The sequence below is a fragment of the Cnephaeus nilssonii genome (assembly GCF_951640355.1).
Source record: "Cnephaeus nilssonii genome assembly, chromosome: 7".
NCBI classification, from domain to species: Eukaryota; Metazoa; Chordata; class Mammalia; order Chiroptera; family Vespertilionidae; genus Cnephaeus; species Cnephaeus nilssonii.
In genome coordinates, this window is record NC_137078.1 from 83,403,727 (window position 1) to 83,426,355 (window position 22,629).

Genomic DNA, 22,629 nt, shown 5'->3' on the forward strand with positions numbered 1-22,629 from the left:
AGATAGAAATATCAATGATGAGAGAGGATCATTGATCGGCTGCCTCCTGCACATCCCCTACTGAGGATCAAGCCCGCAACCCAGGCATATGCCCTTGACTGGAATCGAACCTGGGACCCTTCAGTCCGCAGGCCAATACTCTATAGATGTTTCTGTCTTATCACTCTCCCTCTCCCTCTAAAAATCAATTTTAAAAAACATTATAAAATAACTTGTGAAAGTAGGTTATATTTTTTTCTCTGCCTATTACCAGCATGAGTCCCTCTTCGGAAGGAGTTGAGGAGACCCTGCAAGAAGTTTAGCCTCAGCCAATTCCTGAGCCTTTTCCCTGACTGGCCCATCCTCTGCAAAGGAAGTCTCTATTGCACTGGGGATAAAGGTGAAAAAAATCCAAACTTTTCTCCAAATGTGAGATCACAATTCTTTATCCGGTTGCCTATCGGTGATGGAATAAAAACTAACAACCCAAATGCCTGGAATTCAATGTCTACATGGTTGGCTTAGGTTTCCAGCCATTCCTGCCCATCCTCTCTGCCTTTTTAAAAAATATATTTTTTTATTGACTTCAGAGAGGGAGAGGGAGAGAGAAACATCAATGATGAGAGAAGATCATTGATTGGCTGCCTCCTGCACCCCTCCCCGCAATGGGGATCAAGCCTGCAACCCAAGCATGTACTCTTGACTGGAATTGAACCTGGGACCCTTCAATCCGAAAGCTGACACTCTATCCACTGAGCCAAACCAGCTAGGGCTCCTTTCTGCCTGTTTTTTTTTTCTTTATTGATAAATGTATTACATATGTTCTCTGCCTGTTTTTGCTCCAACTCTACTTTTACTATTTCCAGGAGTTCACAGGTTTTTGCAGGTGCTATTCTAGCTACCAAAGTGCTTTTCTGGAAAAAACATTTTTTAAGGCCCAACTCAAAAGTTACTTCAGAGCCTTCCAGTGCTCCCCTTGCAGTCTGTCCTAGCTCCCAATGTCTGGAGAGTTCTGTTACACATTAGGTGTTGAAATTATTTGCTTACAAATCAATGAACATTACAAGAACTGTTGGCTAAATCCTCTAGTTCTAAAGCAGGCATCCTCAAACTATGGCCCGCGGGCCACATGCGGGTGTTTTTGCCATTTTGTTTTTTTACTTCAAAATAAGATAGGTGCAGTGTGCATAGGAATTTGTTCATAGTTTTTTTTTTAAACTATAGTCCGGCCCTCCAACCGTCTGAGGGACAGTGAACTGGCCCCCTGTTTAAAAAGTTTGAGGACCCCTGTTCTAAAGCCTAGAATTTCTGGGGGCAGAATGTTTCACTTGTGCAAATCAGCATTGTTTTAGGGCTCTTTTAAAATATATTTATTTTATTGGGGAGAGATCAATCAACCAAAGGACTTGTATGCATGAGTGGGGGGTGGGGTGGGGTGGGGGCAAAAGGACACATATGTAATACCTTAATCAATAAAAATTTTTTTAAATATATTTTATTGATTTTTATAGGGGAAGGGAGGGGGAGAAACATCCATGTGAGAGCATAATATCGATTGGCATGCCCCTTATTGGGGAATGGAGCCCAAAACTCAGGCATATGCCCTGACCAAGAGTCAGCCGGCAACCTGGCAATGCCCAGCCAACTGAGTCACATCGATCAGGGCTGTTTTAGGGCTCCTAAGTCATGAAGTGTTTTTCCCAGTTAAGAGACTCCCGGGCAATGGTCTTTCCCTTCCTTTAGGCAGCAAAAGTTCATATTTACCAGGTAACATTGAGAGGTAATGTGGTATAATAATGGTGAAACTCAAGCCCAGAACATTTTGGAATCCAGATCACAGGAAACCAAGCCTGATTATTTCCAGAAAAGCATGTTGGAAATTTGTTGAAGAGGCAATATATAAATCAGACTTTGATGAATTTCCACAGGATGAAGGTGTCTAGGCAGATAAAGAACATAGTATACAAGAACAAAGTGAGGGGTGGAGCAGTGTATCAAGAAGGATCAAGTGGCCGAAACCGGTTTGGCTCAGTGGCTAGAGCGTCGGCCTGCGGACTGAAGGGTCCCAGGTTCGATTCCGGTCAAGGGCATGTACCTTGGTTGCGGGCACATCCCCAGTAGGGGGTGTGCAGGAGGCAGCTGATGGATGTTTCTCTCTCATCGATGTTTCTAGCTCTCTATCCCTCTTCCTTCCTCTCTGTAAAAAATCAATAAAATATATTAAAAAAAAAAAAAAAGAAGGATCAAGTGGAATAAACAGGCAAGAAATAACAAAATTTGGCTTTGACCAGCAGCTAGCTCAGTTGGTTAGAGTATCACCCCAATATGCCAAGGTTGTGGGTTTGATTCTCCAGTCAAGGCACATACAAGAATCAATCAATGAATGCATAAATAAGTGGAACCACAAATCTGTTTCTTTCACTCAAACCAATAAAAAATTATTTTAAAAGAGTAATAACTGCCCTAGCTGGTTTGGCTCAGTGGATAGAGCGTTGGCCTGTGGACTGAAGGGTCCCAGGTTTGATTCCGGTCAAGGGCACATGCCCAGGTTGCGGGCTCAATCCCCAGTAGGGGGTGTGCAGGAGGCAGCTAATCAATGATTCTCTCTCATCATTGATGTTTCTCTCTCTCTCTTTCTCCCTCTCTGAAATCAATACAAATAAAAAAATAAAGAGTAATAACTAGATCTGATATCATGGACTAAAAAGTTACTTTCTCCTTTGCTACCAAAGAAAATAGCAACCATGTTAGAACCTGCCATTGAGTCAGGGAGACCATTTGGAATGGTGGTGATTGTGGCCAGAGCTCTTGACGATTGTTTTCAAGCAGAAACTCAGGCCTGGTAATGCCAGATATTTCTCAAGAGAGTTAACTATTTCAAAATGTTGGCAACATATTAAAACTTAAACACACTATCAGTTAACCAAAATCCTCTTTTTGGGTTAATCAATTTTTTGGCTGCTTGTCTATAATCTTTGCTTTAGGAATTGATCTAAGCCAAAGCAAGTAATCAGTGAACTGTATGACGTTAATGGGCTCAACTAAGTTATAGTGACAGAATGCAGATCAGTGGTTGCTGGGGGTTGGATGAGAAGGATTCCTGAGGGGCATACAGAAACTCCTAGAGATGATGGATATGTTCACTATCTTCATTGATGTGATGCTTTCATCGTTACATATATGTCAAAACCTATCAAATTGTACATTTTAAATATGTGCCATTTATTGCAGGTCAATTATATTTCAATAAAGCTGACTTTTAAAAAATCTTTATAGCAGGAGTAGGCTGTTACCAATTCTTAATTCCACTGTTAAGTCACGGGTTTAAACACGTTCTCCCCCTTCACATCATAAGAATCCAGTCTAGAAGAATCCCAAAGAAGACAATTTGGAACTTTGCAACAGGTTTTTATTTTTGCTTTATTTCTATTACAGTGTTTGAAACCTAAAGAAATACATTTTCTCTTCAAATTTGGATGTGTATATAAATATTATTTGTCTGGACTCAGCACACTCAATGCTATGGTTTCTTGGCCTATGTCTGCTCTGAAATCAAGCTTTGTTGTCTACCCAGGGGCCCTGAGAACATAGAAAATAGCCAGAGTTTACAGTTCTTGGAAAATGAAAGCAAATGAACTTGGAAAGGAAACCCAATGAGAAAAAGGGTTCGATTCACCTTTGCAGGGTCTGTACTGGGAACCCAAGCTGCTTTTGAGAGACATCTGGTTTGTCTTGGGTGGCTGGGACCTCACACCACCTCGCTTCTGTAGTGGCTCATTCAAAGGCAGTTCCCACAAAAGTTGGCTGAGAGTCAATACCCAACTACAGGGCTTGAGGGTTCTCGCAGAGGTGGACTCTCTCTCTAAGGCCATCCTCTGAGCCAGAGGTTCCCAGTCAGTCTCAGGATCTGAGATTTGACTTCCTTCACTACCCCCAGGGAATGGCAGGATGTTCTGTCCTAAAACCCAGGGGCTGAAAATCTGACCTACACAGGGGAGCAGGGCTCTAGCATTTAGAGGGGTTCAGGTATGTTCTAACATGGATATCAGCATGGCTGGCCCAGAAATAGCGAGGTAGGCCCAAACTATACACTACACAAACCTTTATAACACTACACAAACCTTTCTCCTGTGGTGTTAATCCCAAAATTTAATGCTGCAAATAGCCCAGGCCTGAGGCAAAATGCCCCCAAAGGAAATATAACAGCTTTAATTCAGACTTGGTTGGTGCTGACCTCAAATTCTTCCCTTGCTACGGTCTTAATCTGGGGCTGGAGGATAGACAAAAGGATTACTGAATCATTTATGAAGGCCTGGGCCAAAGAGCAGCTAGTGCCTGTGACATGAATCCCCACAGGGTCAAAATCTCAGCTTGTTGGTTTAACAAAGAATCCAAAAGTTAAGACACAGAAAAAATACTGGACAAGATTGGTCTAGAATCCTAAAACGGCTACGGAAGAAACCGACTCTGAGCAATTTCTCAGTCTCACACTCACTTGTAGAAAGATGTAGCGACTGGTTATGAGCATTTTCCTGTGGTTCAGTGCATTGAGCCTTGCACCCTTCCCCAGCCTGCCAAGGAGGCAGGCAGTCACACACATTCCTGAGGTCCCCAGCCAGCCTGTTTATCCTACAGGTCCCTGTCGGGCCCATAGGGACCTGGAGAATCTGGCTTCCTGCCTTCAATTGAGAATCCAGAATCTGAGCCCACAAGACAAATCTACAGAGGAATACCCAAGATGATGGGACACCAAGCTGAGTGAGTCTCGGGAGAGGAGATGTAGCCGCAACATCTGAGCTGAGGCATTGAAAGAGGGGTATGTGGAATGGGGAGGGAAGTACTGCCAGGCATTCATCTTCCCTCCTAGTATGCTAGAAGCAGTAGTAACTCTAGGATGTAGGGGAAGGCAGGCAGACACGAAAATGGAAATCCATTTCATTCTGTATACCGCTTTTCCTTTTCAGCTGGTTTGGCTTGAGAGAAAAAGTCTGTGCCTGAGAGCCTTCTTTTGCTCTTCCTTGACTAATTATAGTAGCAGCTCTAATCTGTGCAGTTCAGCTCCAAAAAATTGGGCTTCTGGAAAGTAGCTTCCAGAGCAAGGAGAATAAGTAGAAGGAGGTAGACCTAAGGGTCCTAGGTAATGGGGAACACCAAGGGCTCCTGAAAGCGGAAGTCATTAACGCCTGCTCCTTGGAAGGGCCATTGGTACTCAATGACCCAAGTAACCAGGCTGGCCAGCTGAGGTGGAACCCATGTGGTTCTCTCAGAAGGTGCAGCCAACATCAAGGCCAGGGAGTCACTGGGGAGACCTTAGAAATGTGGGCAGGCTTCTAGGACAAGAGGCCCTGCTAGTGCTGGAAGATGAAGAGGGACTGGCAATAAAGAATAGCTGGCACTGTTCAAAACAGTATTTGAATACTTTAGCTAAGAAAGAGGCTCCTTATCCCCTTAATCCACACCTAGATACCTCCACCCACCAGAGATCTTAAAGTGGACATACCAGTCATGTGTCAACATATGAAGATTCCAAAACATGTCTTACCAGGCTACTCCCTATAGCAGCCTGGCCGTCCCTCCATCCCTGCAACATCCATTCAGAAATCTACCTGAAAGCCTTTGACCTCACCTAGGCCAGGGTCGGGAGTCCAGATGGGAGCTGTCCATGAAGAGTGGCTGTCAAGTCTGGGTTAAAGAAATATTATTTTGCTTCCCAAGATGGCCAAAGGAGAGGAGAAACACAAAAGAAACACTGCCTCTGCGGCTGGAAGAACTTCACCTGTTGACTAAGAGGGGTCAGAGGAAGATCATGGGAAAACATGGTCTGAGGAAGACACTAACAAAGGAAAGCTCCTAGAGGCCACTTTTATCTGATGAGAAATCTGTCCTCATGTTGTGCCCTGGGAGACGTCAGCCTTTGAAGAAAACTGGCTTTAAGCAGCAGCCAGAGGACCAAGTCTTCCATCTGGTACAGGGCCCAGATCTGAAGGGAAAGTAGATTTTGGAGGAATAGTTGGGAAAAGCAAGATGTGTATGTCTCACAGTAAGAATTTGGTCCCAATGTCAGGGACTTAACTATTGCTTAAGATGTACAAAGTAGATCCTACTAAAGTGCTTTCTTTCCCCTTTGGACAAGGATGGGGGGTAGGGGTGAGAGTGGAGTTTTTCTTTGAACTGTAGTTTGCAATGGAGTCAGCAGGCCAGGTGGAAAAGGTCCTGCCTTTTGCCTACCTGGGAGACTGGGGGTTGAGTCATCATTCCTAAGCTGAAGAGTAGCATCTGACACACTTTTTAGTGATAAGCGATAGCCTCAAACCACCTTTCTCAGAAAATGGCTGTGGAGTTGGATCTCAAACTAGAATGAGGGCAAATTCAAGGCTGACAGTGAGCACCTGAACCTTAGACCTGTAAGCAGAGGGGCATGGATTTCACCTGAGCCAGAGATGTGTAGGAATGGAAGCAAGAATGGCACTGTTTCTGGGGAAGGGAAAATACAGCTTAGAGCTGGGCACCTCTGACTGACCATGGCAGGAAAGCAGGGGCAGTGCAGACTGTGCCTTCTCAAAGTTGCTCTATATTTACTTACCCGACAACTTCCTCCACCCCATCCCCAACAACTGGGCTTTGCTCTCATTTATAATCCACCAAAGCATAGGCAAGCCATTGTGGCACTGCACTAGCTTTATTCAAAGAGAAAAGAAAAAAAGATACTAGGGTTATAATTGTCACAAGGAAGGGCAAAACCCAAACCAGGTACAAGGATCCCAAACAGGGAAGATATCGATAACTCTCACAAAAGTCCTGAGGCTGCTAAGTTAGTGATAACTGGAGAGTCAGCCATGAGTGATAACTTATGTGAACAAGGGTCTTTTGAGACCAAATCTAAGAAGGCGGATGCTTTCTGGGTTTTCTGATGTAAGCAGGATGCTCATAGTAAAGATTAGAGTGTTATACTTCACCACACCCACACCCTGGGGTCATCCTTGCTTCCTTCAGGTACTGGGACAATCAGACCAAGCTGACATGCTACATAAAGGTTCCAGAGCTAAGGGTTGGTCCCTGGTGGTGGCCCAGAATCCAAGCAGAGAAGAAAAGGACCAAGCTCAGGCCTCCCGAGTGAGGAAGCTTCCACATTTCTTTTTGGTCTTCCTCACAGTACCCTACTAACAGAAATTACAGTTCTTCCTCTCAAGACCAATTAAGATTGACCTACCTAATATATAGAATATAAAAAAATACAGAACTTTTTGACATTCTCTCCTTTGGAAATAAAATATACATGATCCAACTATGGAAGAGGAAGAAAGGCCAAAGGCAGGGATTCCTGGCTATCCCAATACATGACACTCTCACTCCAACCTCCTCTGCAACGTATGGGTCACCAGAGCAAGGACTTTCTCCTCAGGAGAAAGGAAGGATCACAGCCCCCCGTCTCGTGCTTAGGAGAAAATACAGCTACCTCAGAGGTTCAATCAACTCCGAGGGGAATTTTCAAGTAAACAAATGAAGTTGGGTCGCACCATTGGAAGGTGGGTAGGAAACATGGGATCAGTAGCGACACATGGGAAGCCCCGTCTGAAAGGCCTGTGCTCCTCCCCTCCACTCCCACTGGTGCAGTTACCCAGGAGAGTGAGGGGGATCTCCCAAACTAAAGAGGTCTGGGCAGAGATTAGAGAGAGGGGGGAAGGGCCTTGTCTTATGGCGACCTCCCGCTCAGCCTCTAGTCCCAGACAATGCTGGCAGCTGGGATTCCTAAAACCAGGAACTCATGGTTCTTGGAAAGAGCAACCTTAATACAAGAAAAATGTGCAAAAGAAAAAAATTAAATAACTCAATCCAAGCATACAAGATTAATATTCTGTCAGAGCAAGAATACTTTTTTGGGATTTCTCTCCTCCCCTCCCACCCCCGACTTCTGGAATATTCCATCTGCTCAAGTACCCAAGATAAGAGTTACACAAATCAGGGCAGAGAACTGGGAAGAATAAAGGAAGATAAAAGGGAAGGAAGTCACTACTAAAGAAAAAATAAACATAAAAAAGGTGCAAAATTGATTACCTCAGTCCTCCTTTGTCTACCCTGGGCTCCTGGGTTAAAGACATATGTGCAGCCAAAATAGAGTGTAAGGAAGAAAAACCCAACACGTCCCCTTCTTGTCACAAAACCCAAATATGAGCCTCAGATGGTTCTGTCTGTCCAGAGGGTGCTCCCTCAAAGGGAAGGGGGTGGAGCAGGTCAAGAGCACAGTTTCCAGGGCAGCAGAGGTGTGTGGTGGCTGGTGGCGGGGGCTGGTTTCCCGTCCACCAGAGGGCTGCTTTTCCGCTGGTAGGTGGTGCTTCCCATCCCATCCCCTCCCCGGAGGCAGACATTATAGCTGGAAGCCCTCCATGGGGGCCTCAGGCTGTTGGAAGATGAACTGCTGTTGCGTTTCATCCACTTGGGGAGCCAGGCTGCTATCATCATCTTCTACACCGAAGTAGTGCTCAATGAGGTCGAAGGCCTTCTGGTAGATGTCCTGGTTCTCGTGGCTCTGGAGAAACTCAATTTTATCCAAGCCTATGGTGGTAACAAGGAAGGAGGGAGAGTCAACTTTCATAAGTGCTTTTCTATTTTTCCTTCCCTGAGGTATGTTGCTGTTTATAAATACAAGTAATATGATCGAATCTTTATTTTTTTGACCTGAAAGAGGAAAGCCAAGATTTCCCTCCCAAACTACATAATCCCAAAGGAAAAATACCATATGTCAGTTATAAATCAGAGGTTCTAGTCCTGATTCCGCTTTTATTTTTTTAAATTATTATTTTTTAAAATATATTTTTATTGATTTCAGAGAGGAAGGGAGAGGGAGATATAGAAACATCAATGATGAGAGAGAATCATTGATCAGCTGCCTCCTGCACGTCCCCTACTGGGGATCGAGCCCACAATCCAGGCATGTGCCCTTGACCAGAATCGAACCTGGGCCTCTTTGGTCCGCAGGCTGACGCTCTTCCACTGAGCCAAACCAGCTAGGGCCTGATTCTGCTTTTAATTACTTCTCTGAATCTCTGAGATGAGTCCATCTTGTACTCTTGCTTGAACTTACTATAAGCTCGGCTAAAAATATGCCTTCCAGTGCCTGGTTCTATGATCAATTCTGGAGCTTTCTTTTTGCATCTGTATCATACTTACTTGCTGGGTAGAGCCCATCTGGGTAGAGCTACTGCCCCTGAGAGGAAGAAGGAACTGATGGGATAGAACCTTGCATTCAATGATGACTCTAAAACATACACCCTCACATATGTGTACTACTTTGGAGGCCTACAATCCCGAGACTCTGAACTATAACCTCTCTACTTAAGTCAGAGATAATGTTGGGAAAGCACACATACCATAGGCTTCTTCGATGAGGCCACAGTAGGGATTTACTCCTGAGCCACTGCGCTTGCTCTCTTGCTCTCCAAGCCGAAGGATATTCTCCAGTCCATTGAGGGCCACTTGAACAATCTTTGAATCCATTACAGTCAGCAAGTCACAAAGGGGTTTGATGCAACCCAGTGATACCAGGTACCTGAGGACCAGAGACCAGGCAAGTTCTAAAATTAATGCAGGGCCAGGAGGGAGGGGAGAAATGAGTGGGAACCTTGAAGTTTAAAATATAAGGATGTTGCTAGGGCCGAATTTTTCTAACCAACCAACGGGAAGTTAGCGGGTCATATATTAACTCTTAGGAAAAGGAACTGCCCTGGCAATCCGCTCGGGTCCTCTCCCTGCAGCAGGGAGCTTTTCTGTAATAAACCTGTACTTTAGCTAAAAAAAAAAAAAAAAAATGCAGGCAAGGGAGGTGCTTAGGCAGGTACTATGATGCCTATGGGTCTCCTTCATGCATGTCAACATGCTAAGCAATCCACTCTTACTGAGCCTTTTTAAAAAAAATATATATTTTTTTTATTGGTTTTTTACAGAGAGGAAGGGAGAGGGAGAGAGAGCTAGAAACATCAATGAGAGAGAAACATCCATCAGCTGCCTCCTGCACACGCCCCACTGGGGATGTGCCCACAACCAAGGTACATGCCCTTGACCGGAATCGAACCTGGGACCCCCGAGTCCGCAGGCCGACGCTCTATCCACTGAGCCACACCGGTCAGGGCCTTACTGAGTCTTTATAACCATCCATCCTTTATCTCAATCTCTCTACCTTCCCAATGCTAATGGTCTAGTTCAGCGATTTTCAACCTTTCCCACACATGAATTAATTACTAAAATTCTGTGGCACACCAAAAATATAATTTTTGCCTAACTGACAAAAATAAAAGGCATAATTTTGATTCATCCACACCAGACAGCTATTGTTGTATTGGCTGTTGTCAATTTTATTTGACAATCTAAGGGAAAAAGAGGTCAGTGCCCTTGACTAAATAGTCAGGTACTTCATGTTGTTTTTTAACACTTTTAAAAAGATTTTAAACTGATTTTTAGAGAGAAAGGAAGAGAGAGAGAAAGAGAGAGAGAGAGAGAGAAACATCAATAATGAGAGAGAATCATTGATCACACCCCACACTGGAGATCGAGCCCGCAATCCAGGCATGTGCCCTGATGAGGAATCAAACTGTGACCTCTGGGTTTATAGGTCGACGTTTAACCACTGAGTCACACGGCCAGGCATAGTACCGCATGTTTTAAAAATTATTGTGGCACACCAGTTGAAAATTGCTGGTCTAGTTCATTGCCATGTGAAAGGCTACCATGATTCTTTCTCCTCATCTCTACTATCTCCTTGCTGTAATATTACCACTCTGAACACATCATTTCTCTGCTTAAAAGTTTGCACAGTACAAGCTCTACAGGCATGACAATATAGACCCTCTACAATTGGCTCCTACACTCCTCTTCTAGCTCCGCTTCCCATCATTCCCTTCTAAGTACTCTACATTCCAGTCAAACATGTAAAGGTCTCCAAGTTTCTGGTTCTTGTACTTATGTTTTTCCAATCCTAAAGGCCTTTTACAACCCTGTATTTATCCTTCAAAGATTAACTTAATGGCTATCCCTTTACTCCTAAAGCTTTATGTATACAGTCATGCACAGCAAAACAAAATTTTGGTCAATGACAGACTATATGATGGTCCCATAAAAATTATAATGGAGCATAAAAATTCTTATCACCTAGTGACATTGTAGCCATCATAACATCATTATTCACTTATTTGTGGTGATGCTGGTATAAACAAACCTACTGCACTGGAGAATGAGGTAGGAGAAAGATGTCTGTATCAAAGATTTCCGTTCTCCAGGAGAGAAAAGAGGTACATGGTCTATAGTTATCTATTCCAGACTCCAGTGCCACTCTAGCATTTTATCAGTTAGAACCTACTGAAGCTGCCTTGCCAGTTCAGTGTTTGAGCATCAACCCATGCACCAAGAGGTTACTGGTTCCACTCCTGGTCAGGGCACATGCCTGGGTTGCAGCCTTGATCCATAGTATGGGGCATGTAGGAGGCAGCCAATCAATGATTCTCTCTCATCATTGATGTTTCTATCTCTCTCTCCCTTCCTCTCTGAAATCAATAAAAATATAATAAGCCCTAACTGTTTTGGCTCAGTGGATGGAGCATCGGCCTGCGGACTGAAAGGTCCCAGGTTCGATTCCGGTCAAGGGCATGCACCTTGGTTGTGGGCACATCCCCAATAGGAGGTGTGCAAGAGGCAGCTGATTGATGTTTCTCTCCAATCAATGTTTCTAACTCTCTATTCCGCTCCCTTCCTCTCTGTAAAAAAATCAATAAAATATATTTAAAAAATATATATATTAAGAAGGAGAGTATACATATCACTCCAGACAAGGGGGGAAAAACATGATACCTGATCTGCTCAGGGGTTCCTCCAGATGTGGCATTGGTGATAGCCCAGGCTGCCTCTTTCCTTGTACGGAACTCTGCTTTCTGAAGAATTTCGATCAGCACAGGGAAGATGTTTGTATCTATGACAGCCTGAGAGAGCATTGGGGTGGGGATGGGAAGGAGAAAGTAAGTCACTTCAAGAAGAGAAATCAAATGCAGCCCACAAATCAGCTAAGATTTAGACCTCTTCCCTTCCTGGGAGTCTTCCTTTGTTCTTGTTATATAGATGAGAGACTACAGGGGAATCTGGCTTCCACTACACAGAATCTTTGACCCTAATTTCTAAAAGGAAACAAAATTCTTCTAGAAGCAAATATTCTACAACCTCTCATGTCCCCCTGCCTTCCCACCTGACATACCCACCCCCTGACTTCCCTCCTGCTTGTTTCACCTGTATTTGAGCCCTGTTGCCAGCAGTGATATTTGAAATAGTCCAGCAAGCTTCTTTCCGAATTGACTCCTTGGGGCTGCTCAGCAAGTGGAGGAGGCAAGGGAGTGCTGAACAGTTGAGAATGACCTAGAACACCAAAAGCATAGGCAACAAAAATTAGATAAATGGACTCAATCAAAACTTAAACCTTTTATGCATCAGAAGATACCATCAATAGAGTGGATAGGCAAATCACAGAATGAGAGAAAAATATATGCAAAACATATAACTGGTAAGAGTTAATAACAAGAATATATAAAGAATTTCTACAATTCAACAACGAAGAAACAAACAACCCAATTTTAAAAATGGGCAAAGGATTTGAATAGACATTTCTCCAAAGAAGATATATAGATGGCCAAAAAGCAGATAAAAAGATGCCAAACATCACTAATCATTAGTAAACGCAAATCAAAACCACAATGAGATACCACTTTACACTTACGAGGATGACTACTATAAAAAAAACCCCAGAAAATACAAGTGTTGATAAGGATATGGATAAAACTGGAACCTGGTACTTTGAGGGTGGGAATGTAAACTGGTATGGCCACTGTGCAAAACCCTATGGTGGTTCCTTAAAATATTACACATAAATTTATCATATGATCCAATAATTCCACTTCTGGATACATATCCAAAAGAACTGAAAGTAGAGACTCAAACAGATAACTTAAACACCAATGTTCAATGCAGTATTACTCACAATAGCCAAAAGGTGAAAACAACCCAAGTGTCTATCAACAGATGCATAAAATGCATAAACAAAATGTGGTGTATGCATACAATTCAATATTACTTACACATAAAGAACAATGAAGGTCTGACACATGCTATAATATGAATGAACCTCAAAGACATTATGCTAAGTGAAATAAGGTGACACAAAAGGACAAATATATATGGTTCCACTTATATGAGGTACCTAGAGTAGTCAAACTCACAAAGAAAGTAGTATTGTGGTTACCAGGGGGTGGGGGGGAGGAGGAAACAGGGAGTTATTATTTAATGGGTACAGAGTTTCAGTTTGAAATTATGAAAAAACTAGAGGCCCGATGCACGAAATTCGTGCAAGAGTAGGACTTCCTTCCCCTGGCTGCCGGCACCAGCTTCCCTCTGGTACCTGGGATCTGGGCTTCCCTCCAGCTGCCGGCAGGCACCCGGGACCCGGGACCCGGGCTTCCCCAGCTTCCCTCGCAGCCCTGGCTTCGTCTGGAAGGACATCTGGTCTAATTAGCATATTATGCTTTTATTATTATAGATTGTGAAAATGGATGGTGATGATGGTTGAATAACAATGTGAATGTACTTAATGACACCAGTAAATTTTATGTATGAATATTTGCTTACACACGCACACATAAGAATGGCCTAGAAAATGAGTGTGGGTTTGATCACCTATAAAAAACTGTCAAGAATCCCACAGAATTATGCCCACTACTCAAGACTCAAAGAATACCCAGATCTCTAACCTTTGAACAGAAGAGAACCTGTTTACTGTGCCCTCATTGTCTAGATTAACAGGAGGTAGTGTCCCTATATAGGATCCTAAGGTCTATGAAGTAGGGGCAAGGTTTCATAGCTTTTAATATCTCGAAAGGAACAGAACTCAAAAACTGTTAACAATTAGCTTCCAATGTCCCAGGTACTGAGTTAGGTTAATTTAATGTTCCTTCAAAAGCACAGAATGAATGATAATTTGCTTCCCATTTATAGAAAAAAAATGAAGGTAACCAAGTTGCCCGTGATCATATAGCAAGTGGCAGAGTTGGAAATTTTCACCCAAGCCCATGCTTTCTCTCCTAGTCTATGCTGCCTCCCATCAGCTTTGTCCACAGGCAGCTCTCTTCTTCCTTACCTGGGTTTGGATATCATCCCCAGTGACGATGTTACCCACAGCTCTCAGGGCAGGAGAAGCCACTTTGTAATCATTATGCCTGCAGAGGAGGGAGAACTGGTGAGTGAAGGACAGTACATAGTACTCAGCCCTGCTGACCACCAAGCCTGACAGCACTCTCATGGCTCCAGATCTTGGGAGAGGGCAGCAGTTCTTTAGTCTGAGCTTGGAAAAGGTTAGGGAATCTGTACCCTTTCTGAGACCACTCACATTAGAAGCTCTACCAATCTCCTGCAGACTCCAGAGTCTATGACTGCCTGGATCTTCTCATTGGGGCCATCAGACAAATAAGAAAGGGCCCAGCAAGCATCTGCCAGCAAATCTGAGTCACTGCTGAAGAGTAGGCGAGACAGCACAGGCAAACAAGGGGAGACCTGTTGGAAGCAGAGTGAGAGGGACTCACAGGGGGATAGTTACATCAGCTCTACCACTACTAACACTGCTGTCCCCGCCTCTACAAGTACTGCTATGCCCTGGACATCCCTACAACATTAAGCCATCTTTTCACTTTCCCATCCATACACACAAGATTACCTATTTCAGTGACAATGGCCTTTTTCAGTCTCCCATGGATTGAGAGACTCACAGGAGTTCTCCAAAGACTTGAAAACTCCCACATAAAAATTCATCCACTTGAAGGAACCTACTATCCCTCAGGAACCAGTAAGACACTCTCTCACCATTGCAAACTCTGGAGGTGGGTTCTTCCCTCGGCAGAGGTTTGACAGGGCCCAGACTGCATTCCGTGTCATTGTCAATCGTGTGGATTTTGTAAGGAGCCTGAAAGAAAAAGAAAAGCCAGATCCTGAGCAATGATGTCCTTGGCATAGGGTTGTTGCCAATGGACCCCAGGAGCAAATCAATCAGATCCTTAAGACTCTAGCAGCCACAGTTTCTTCTTACCCATAGACCTAAGGTAATAGCCTGTTTGTGCTGGGAGGCCAACCTGCATGCTCAGAGGATTATGATATGAGATTGTGATCTCTGAAGAACAGTTCATCCATTTATTTTGGTTTAAATGTAATGTAGCTCTACTTTAAGGGTTAGCGTGAGGGAAGGGGAAAGGATCCAGATGACCTTTCATGGGGACTCTGACCTGAGATTTACAACAGAGCTTTCCAATGACTCGATGCATAAACCCATAGCAAATCAATGTATTCTGCAGAGAAGGCTGGATTTTCCAAGATGAGCTAATCCTGCTTCTCTTCCTGGCTCAAAAATGAGGCAGGTATGACCGACATAAGATTTCATGGTGCCATGAAGTGTGGAAGCGCAAGATCCGCCTTGGCGCAGACCAGCAACACAATCTTCATGCTCTTAATGATACTTTTTACTTTGGCAATCAAAATGTACTTTTTATATTTACATACCATCTTGAGGTAAGTTCCCCCAAAAGAACTACCATAAGGCTGCCCTACAGATGTCTCAGGTGCAGGTGATCAGTAATTACTCACGTTAACAAAGGATTAAGGATGGAACAGTTCAAGACGTAATCTCGGCAGACGGAACTGTCTCCAGCTATGTTTCCCAGTGCCCAGACTGCCTGAAAAGGGGATGATGAAACTGTCATCCACAGAGCCTAGTGGTTTCTTTGCATACTTTATACTTACAACCATAGAGTACCCACCAATAATCAGATGAAAACCATATCAAGGCCAAGACACACTAAATAAGCTCAGGTGCCATCTCTGTTGACTCTTTTTTTTTTTTAATGTAGTTTTGTTTGTTTGTTTCATACTCACACAAGGATGTATTTTTAATTGACTAAAAAAAAATTTTTTAGAGAGGAAGAAACACCGATATGAGAGATAAATATGGACTGGTTGCCTCCCTTACACACCCTAACTGGGATTGAACCCGCAACCTAAGTATGTGCCCTGACTAGGAATCAAACCCACAACCTTTTGGCATATTGGATGATGCTCCAACCCAGCCAGGGCCCTTTTGGTGTCTTTTATGAGCACTTGCTCTATGAGGGCCTTTATTCTGAGAGTTCCTGGCTTAGTGGCAAAGACAGGCTGACCCTGTATTGCAGCCAGAGAAGCCTAACCAAGACCTTTCTAGCCCCACCCCCTACAAAAGGCCAAAGTGATTGAAAAGGTGCACTCTTGTATTCTCACAGGACCTACCTTACTGTTAATGGAGGGGGGAAAAATCCCAGTACCACTCTCTACTTCTAGCCAACCAGGAAATATCCAGTGGAAGAAATGGAAGTTGTGTCTTTATCTCTATGATCTGTAGGTACTGAGAAATGGGTACGGGGTATCTTTTCTCCACTACCACCTCTGATGTCAAATCCATGCCCTCTCCAGGCTTCCCATCTTCCCAGCATATTGATGTGTTCACCAATCTGGGTGCTCTCTAAATAATCACTGTTCAAGAGTTTTTATAACCCAATCTCTAGCTCTCCTAACCTTCCTGGGGAGGTTGGGGTGGATGGGTGGGGAAGGTTTTGGGAGTTGGGGCTAAGAATTCCCACCCTCTAATCCTATGTTTGGTAATTCTGATGACCAGCCACCCCTCCCTCCCAATCCTGAGATTAAAGAGCCACACCCTGAACCATCTCATTAGCATAGACTCAGGTATGTTCCAAAAGGGCTCATCTACACTAATAAAAGAGAAACATGCAAATTGACCGCACCTCCGCTACACCCACAAGCCAATCAGGAGCGAGTATGCAAATTAACCCAACCAAGATGGCTACAGCCATGAAGAGAGCAGGAGGATTGGGTTTCCCTGGCGATGGAGGAAGCCAAGCTTCCTGGCCGGCCCTGGCCTCCGCTCAAGGCTACAAAGTTTCAATTATAGAAGATAAATAAATCCCAGATAGCAGAGCCTCTGCTTGGGTCACTGGGGGGCGTGGCCGGCCTGCAAACCACCACAGGCCCCTCGCCCAGGTCGCCCCACACCCCAAGGGAACCCCCACCTTGATCCAGGACACTCTTCAGGGCAAACCAACCGGCCCTCACCCGTGCACCAGGCCTCTATCCTATCTAATAAAAGAGTAATATGCAAATTGACCATTACTCCAACACACAAGATGGCTGCCCCCATGTGGACACAAGATGGCCAGCAGGGGAGGGCAGTTGGGAGGGACCAGGCCTGCAAGGGAGGGCAGTTGGGGGCAATCAAGCCTGCAGGGGAGGGCAGTTAGGGGTGACCAGGCCGGCAGAGGAGGGAAGTTGGGGGGGGACCCAGGCCTGCAGGGGAGAGCAATTGGGGGGACCAGGCCTGCAGGGGAGGGCAGTTGGGGGGGACCAGGCCTGCAGGGGAGGGCAGTTAGGGATGACCAGGCCTGCAGGGGAGGGCAGTTAGGCAGTTAGGGGCAATCAGGCTGGCAGGGGAGCAGTTAGGCATCAGTCAGGCTGGCAGGGGAGTAATTAGGGGGTGATCAGGCTTGGCAGGCAGAAGCGGTTAGGGGCAATTAGGAAGGCAGGCAGGTGAGCAGTTGGGAGCCAGCAGTCTTGGATTGTGAGAGGGATCGCAGATTGGAGAGGGTGCAGTCTGGGCTGAGGGACAAACCCCCTGTGGATGAATTTCGTGCACCGGGCCTCTAGTCTATGTATATAAAAGCCTAAGCAACCATTATGACTGGTCACTATGACACGCACTGACCACCAGGGGGCAGACGCTCAACACAGGAGCTGCCCCCTAGTGGTCAGTGCACTCCCACAGCCAACCTCCCGCAGTCCCTGTCCCTGGCTGGCCAGCCGGCCCTGAGTGGTGGGGAGGGACCCCACCCATGCACAAATGCGTGCACCAGCCTCTAGTTATAAATAACAAAAGACACTACTGTCACTCAGAAAATGTGAAGGATTTTAGGAGCTTTTTGCCAGAACTGGAGGCAAAGACCAAATATATTTTGTATTATACCACAAGTACTATCAAGAATTAAGCCAGCCTTGGCTGGTGGGTTGCTCTGTTGGGCATTGTCCAGGGCACCAAAAGGTTGCCAGCTCGATTTCCACTGGGGTTTCTGGCTCAATCCCTGGTAGGGGGCAGCAAGAGGCAGCTGATTGATGTTTTGCTTTCACATAGATGTTTCTGCCGCCCGTCCCCCCCCTTCCCACTTCCCTTCTCTAAAAAAAAAATCAATTAAAAATATCTTTTTTTAAAAAAGAATTAAGCCAAATCTGAGCATTACCTGTTCCTGTACATCCTCAAAGTCCGAGTTAAGCAGCTCTATAAAAATGGGGACAGCCCCTGCTTCAATGACAATTTTGGTCTGCTGAGAGGTTCCAGAGGCAATGTTCGTTAGAGCCCAGGCAGCTTCAAACTGAAAGTGAGATTAAACCATTATTGAGAAGTCATTCCTGACAGGGCAGCCATGCCTACCAGCTTGCTCAGGCAGTAAGCCTCTTGTTCCTGACTAAAAAAAATAAATAAATAAATAAATCAAAACACAGGCCTTTTCCACTCCCCCTTTAAATGGTAGGAAGAGGTATTGGCAGTGACATAACAGAATGGGAAGCCAGAAGTGGGCCTCAGTGGTCCAGGTCCTGACCTGCACTACCACAGCACCAATTAGTCCTTTAGCAAATCATTTTTTTATTTCCCAAGCTTCACTTTCTTTATTACTGAAACTAGGATTAAAGTGTGCTGGATCTCTCAAAGTCCCTTTCAGCCAAGTTTCTAGCAAGTTCCAACAGATTGACTCACCAACCATTTCTGAGAAGAAAAATCCAGAGGCTAAATAATTTGCCTCAGGTCACACAGGTAATGTGGAAGCGAACTAGAACCTCTGATTTATAAATGAACAATCCGAAATATTCTGGTATCTTTTCTTTGAGATTATTTTAGAGAAGAGATCTGGGGTCTCTTATTTGAGGCTAAGACTTCTGAGCAACAGATAGCTTCTCTTAAATATTTCCTCACATTACTTGTCTATTTCCTAAGAGATGTGTCTATAGAAACATCCCACTGCAATTTCTTTGAAGGAGGGCTTTCATCTGATACCATTCCATCCCAGATCTCACCTGTAATGTACAATTCTCATTCCTCTTCAGAAACTCCACAAACCGATCCACCACTCCTGGTGTGTTGATAACTTCATCTATTGGAGGGCTAGGCTCTGGAAGAGGGAGAAAGGAAGAAGAGGAAAATTCAGGATAGGCTTTGGCTGATGCATCCACTGGGGTCAACTCACCATCCTTCCTAGATACTCCTGACCATCCTTATAAGCATGCTTAAACTCCTTTTGGGTGAGGTGGTTTTTTAACAACAGTTGGTCATCTCTGAACTGTATGAAGCAGCTGGGATGCTAAAGAGTAAAGCCTATCCTAATTTAAGTATACTCACCTTTGGCTTATTGAACCTAAGCAAGTATGTAACCTTACTTACCTAAGCAAGTAAGGAAGGAAGGAAGAGAAGAGAAGAAAGCTCAAGGGATGACCAACCCTCGTCTACACATTTTCCTTCTAAGACCAGAATTCCTTTCTTGGGAGAGCTGCTTAATACACTCTGACAAGAAGTATTTTTACTATCACATTTTTACTGAGCATGAACAATGTGCCCGACACAGTTCTAGATACTGAGGACAAAACCAAAAGTCTCTGTTCTCACAGAGCTTACATACTAGTGAGGAGAGAGATTCTATTGATAGAAGATAATAAATATAACGAGGAAAAAAAGAATAGGTTGGGCCAGGTAAAAAGATTAAAAATGCCAAGGGTTGGGAGATAGCCTATAATTTTAAATAGGATATCAGGGTAGGCTTCATCGAGAAGGTAGGATGTGATTCACAGAAGTGAGGGAGTTGTCACACAGATATGTCAAGTAGAGGGTATCAGGTAGAAGGAATAGCCAGCACAAAGGTAAAAATGTGCCTGGCTTATCTAAACACCAAAGCAGAATGAGTGAAGGTGGGTAGGTTGATGAGGTCAGTGAGAAGAAACAAGACACTAAATCATGTAGGTGGTCTCTATGGGGGAGGGCCAGGCTTTGTACCTTTAGAGAGCAGTTTCCGGAATTTCTGTGTGGTTGCTAACTGCAGGTCAGAGTCATCAGAAAAGAGCATCTCTACCATCTCTCTTGTGATCACACTCTCCTAGAATATAAAACAGGTTCAAGGCTTTGCAAACCAACACTAGAGTCAGACATGAGCACATAATCCTGTGTGGCATCCTACTTTGTAAAGAGTTGAGGGCAAGAGGACAGCATAACAGACAGGCTCAGGAGAATGCGCTGGTTTAATCCATGGCTGCTTCAAGTCAGGACATTTGAAAAATAATTCCTAACTTTTGAGGCAACTGATGGCTTCCTTTAAGTGTTTCCTAAGGTGTCTCTATCAGAGATAAATCCTTGTTGTCTCTTAAAGCTGACCAACTTCAAAAGGGCCCGTGGAAGGAAGAGCTTTGCATGGTTGTGAGCAAAACTACTAGATGATGTGAACTGCCCAATTTCTGTTCTGTAGAAGCAGGTACTTCCCAGGCCTGCCTGAAGCAAGGGCCTTACCCCAGTGGTAGAGCTCACGTAGGAGTCCATGAGGAGACTATCGAACATAGCAGCTTCTTCATTAATCATCTCCACATTTCTCCGTTTAAATAGCTGCAAGTGAAGAGAAGAGATGGTGGTAAGATTATTCACTGAAACAAAAACCATATCAACAAAGAATAACCTAATGTTAAATTATGGCAAAACTGTCAAGGAAATGCTAGCATAGTTGAGAAAATGCCAAGTTTAACATACTGACATAGAAAGATATTCAAGAGCTTTACTTTCTATTTTATCTAACTATTTTCATTTTTATAAGCAAAAAAAATCTTTAAAGATTCTAATGCCCTTTGTATAAAAGGTGAAGAGTACAAAGGCTTTGAAGGAATAATGGTAAAAGCAAGAGGGTAGGCAAAAGCAGGTTAGGTGACTACGTATAGGTTTGGGCAAGGCACCAATTTAGTGGGTGTGTGAAAGAGCATAAATGATGAGGTATTAATATACTCTTAGTCCTAAGGAGACTTACAAAGAATGGACCCAGGAAAGAGAAATGAGGCAGCCCAGAATAGTGGATGAACCTCTTAAAGGTCAGGCTTGGAGCTAGGCTTGAAGGCCAGGCCTAACACTGACTTTAGGGTAAAGAAGAGAGAAGGCAATAAATAAGGGGCTAGAACCAAAATGTTATATTGAAGACAGAAATGATGCTACTAAGTTATTCTAAATTATGAAAAAAGAATAAGGGATTGATTTTTCTCTTTCTCAAAGCTTCCAACATTTCTTTACAACAAAGGAAACTTCATGGCAGCTGGATCCTTTCTCTGAACAATATGTTTAAGAATACTCTGGGCCCTGGCCAGATAGCTCAGTTGGTAAGAGTGTTGTCCCAATATTCCAAGGTTGTGGGTTTGATCCCCAGACATGACATAAGAATCAACCAATGATCCTAGTAGGTGTAGTCCAGTGGTTAGAGTACCAAAGGGTCACCCTTCAATCATGATTAAGGGCATGTACCTGTGTTGCAGGTTCGATCCCTGGCCCCAGTTGGGGCGTGTGCAGGAGGCAACCAATTGATGTGTCTCTCTCTTAAAACAGCACTGTCCCCCTTTGACGACGCGGTCGGTACAGGGTCGGAGGTGTGTGGCTCCAGAATATCAAGAGTGCCCTCCATCTGCCAACCCAGATCTTTCTCTCTTTCCTGTCCCTCCCTTCTAATCTCTCTCTTAAAAAAAAAAAATCAATGGAAAAAAATATCCTTGGGGAGCCCGGCCAGCATGGCTCAGTGGATGAGTGTTGACCTAGGAACCAGGAGGTCATGGTTCAATTCCCAGTCATGGCATATGCCCAGGTTCCGGGCTTGATTCCCAGTGTGGGGCGCACAGGAGGTAGCCGGATCAATGACTGTCTCTCATCATTGATATTTCTATCTCCCTCTCCCCTCCTCTCTGAAATAAAAAAATATAAGTGGAACAAATTGATGTTTCTCTCTCTCTCTCTCTCAAAACACACATAAAAGAATAAATTTGAAAAATAAAGAATACTTGGGTTAACCCACTTGTTGCTCCCGCTTCTGCTTCCGAAGCTGAATGCCCTCTTCCTCTCTTCTCCGCCTCATTTCCTCAGGGTTTAGGGCATTGTTCTTATAGCTCTTCATTCGATAATTGTCTTTCCCTGGGCTTGCCATGGTCTCTAGAAGAAGAGAAGATACAAACACATTGGCAAAGGCTCTTAAGAAGACATTTCCTTTTCCCTGGGCTCCTGTCTCTACCCACCCGCCCTTACTCAGGGAAACCACACTTTCTCAAGGAAGCACAATAATCTCATTAACCACACTTGACACCTCTACCACCACCAACACAGTTTCCTTTAATCATAATAAGCTGGTTAAATTAAGTGTAATTATAGCAATTGATATAAACATAATAGTTAAATGTGTAGGCCCTAGAGGCATTTTGTGAGGGTTCAAATTCCGGCTCTTTGCTTTTTAACTGTGCAAACCTTCAATAAGTTGCTTTAAC

The 22,629-nt window shown here is 44.2% G+C and overlaps 1 protein-coding gene across 1 annotated transcript in view; it reads right to left on the reverse strand.

Annotated features, from left to right (window-relative positions):
• Positions 1-6,479: 6,479 nt before the first annotated feature.
• KPNA6 (karyopherin subunit alpha 6) overlaps positions 6,480-22,629 on the reverse strand; it is a 40,843-nt gene continuing 24,693 nt past the window's right edge. Inside the window, exons 2-14 of the mRNA XM_079777416.1 lie at positions 22,167-22,300; positions 20,636-20,728; positions 20,129-20,228; positions 19,159-19,253; positions 18,327-18,458; positions 15,637-15,725; positions 14,863-14,962; positions 14,393-14,556; positions 14,144-14,222; positions 12,247-12,372; positions 11,818-11,945; positions 9,348-9,526; positions 6,480-8,532 (exon numbers count right to left, since the gene is read on the reverse strand). Coding sequence (XP_079633542.1) covers positions 8,345-8,532; positions 9,348-9,526; positions 11,818-11,945; positions 12,247-12,372; positions 14,144-14,222; positions 14,393-14,556; positions 14,863-14,962; positions 15,637-15,725; positions 18,327-18,458; positions 19,159-19,253; positions 20,129-20,228; positions 20,636-20,728; positions 22,167-22,300 — 1,607 coding nt within the window. The 3' untranslated portion in view covers positions 6,480-8,344. The remainder of the gene's footprint in view (positions 8,533-9,347; positions 9,527-11,817; positions 11,946-12,246; positions 12,373-14,143; positions 14,223-14,392; positions 14,557-14,862; positions 14,963-15,636; positions 15,726-18,326; positions 18,459-19,158; positions 19,254-20,128; positions 20,229-20,635; positions 20,729-22,166; positions 22,301-22,629) is intronic.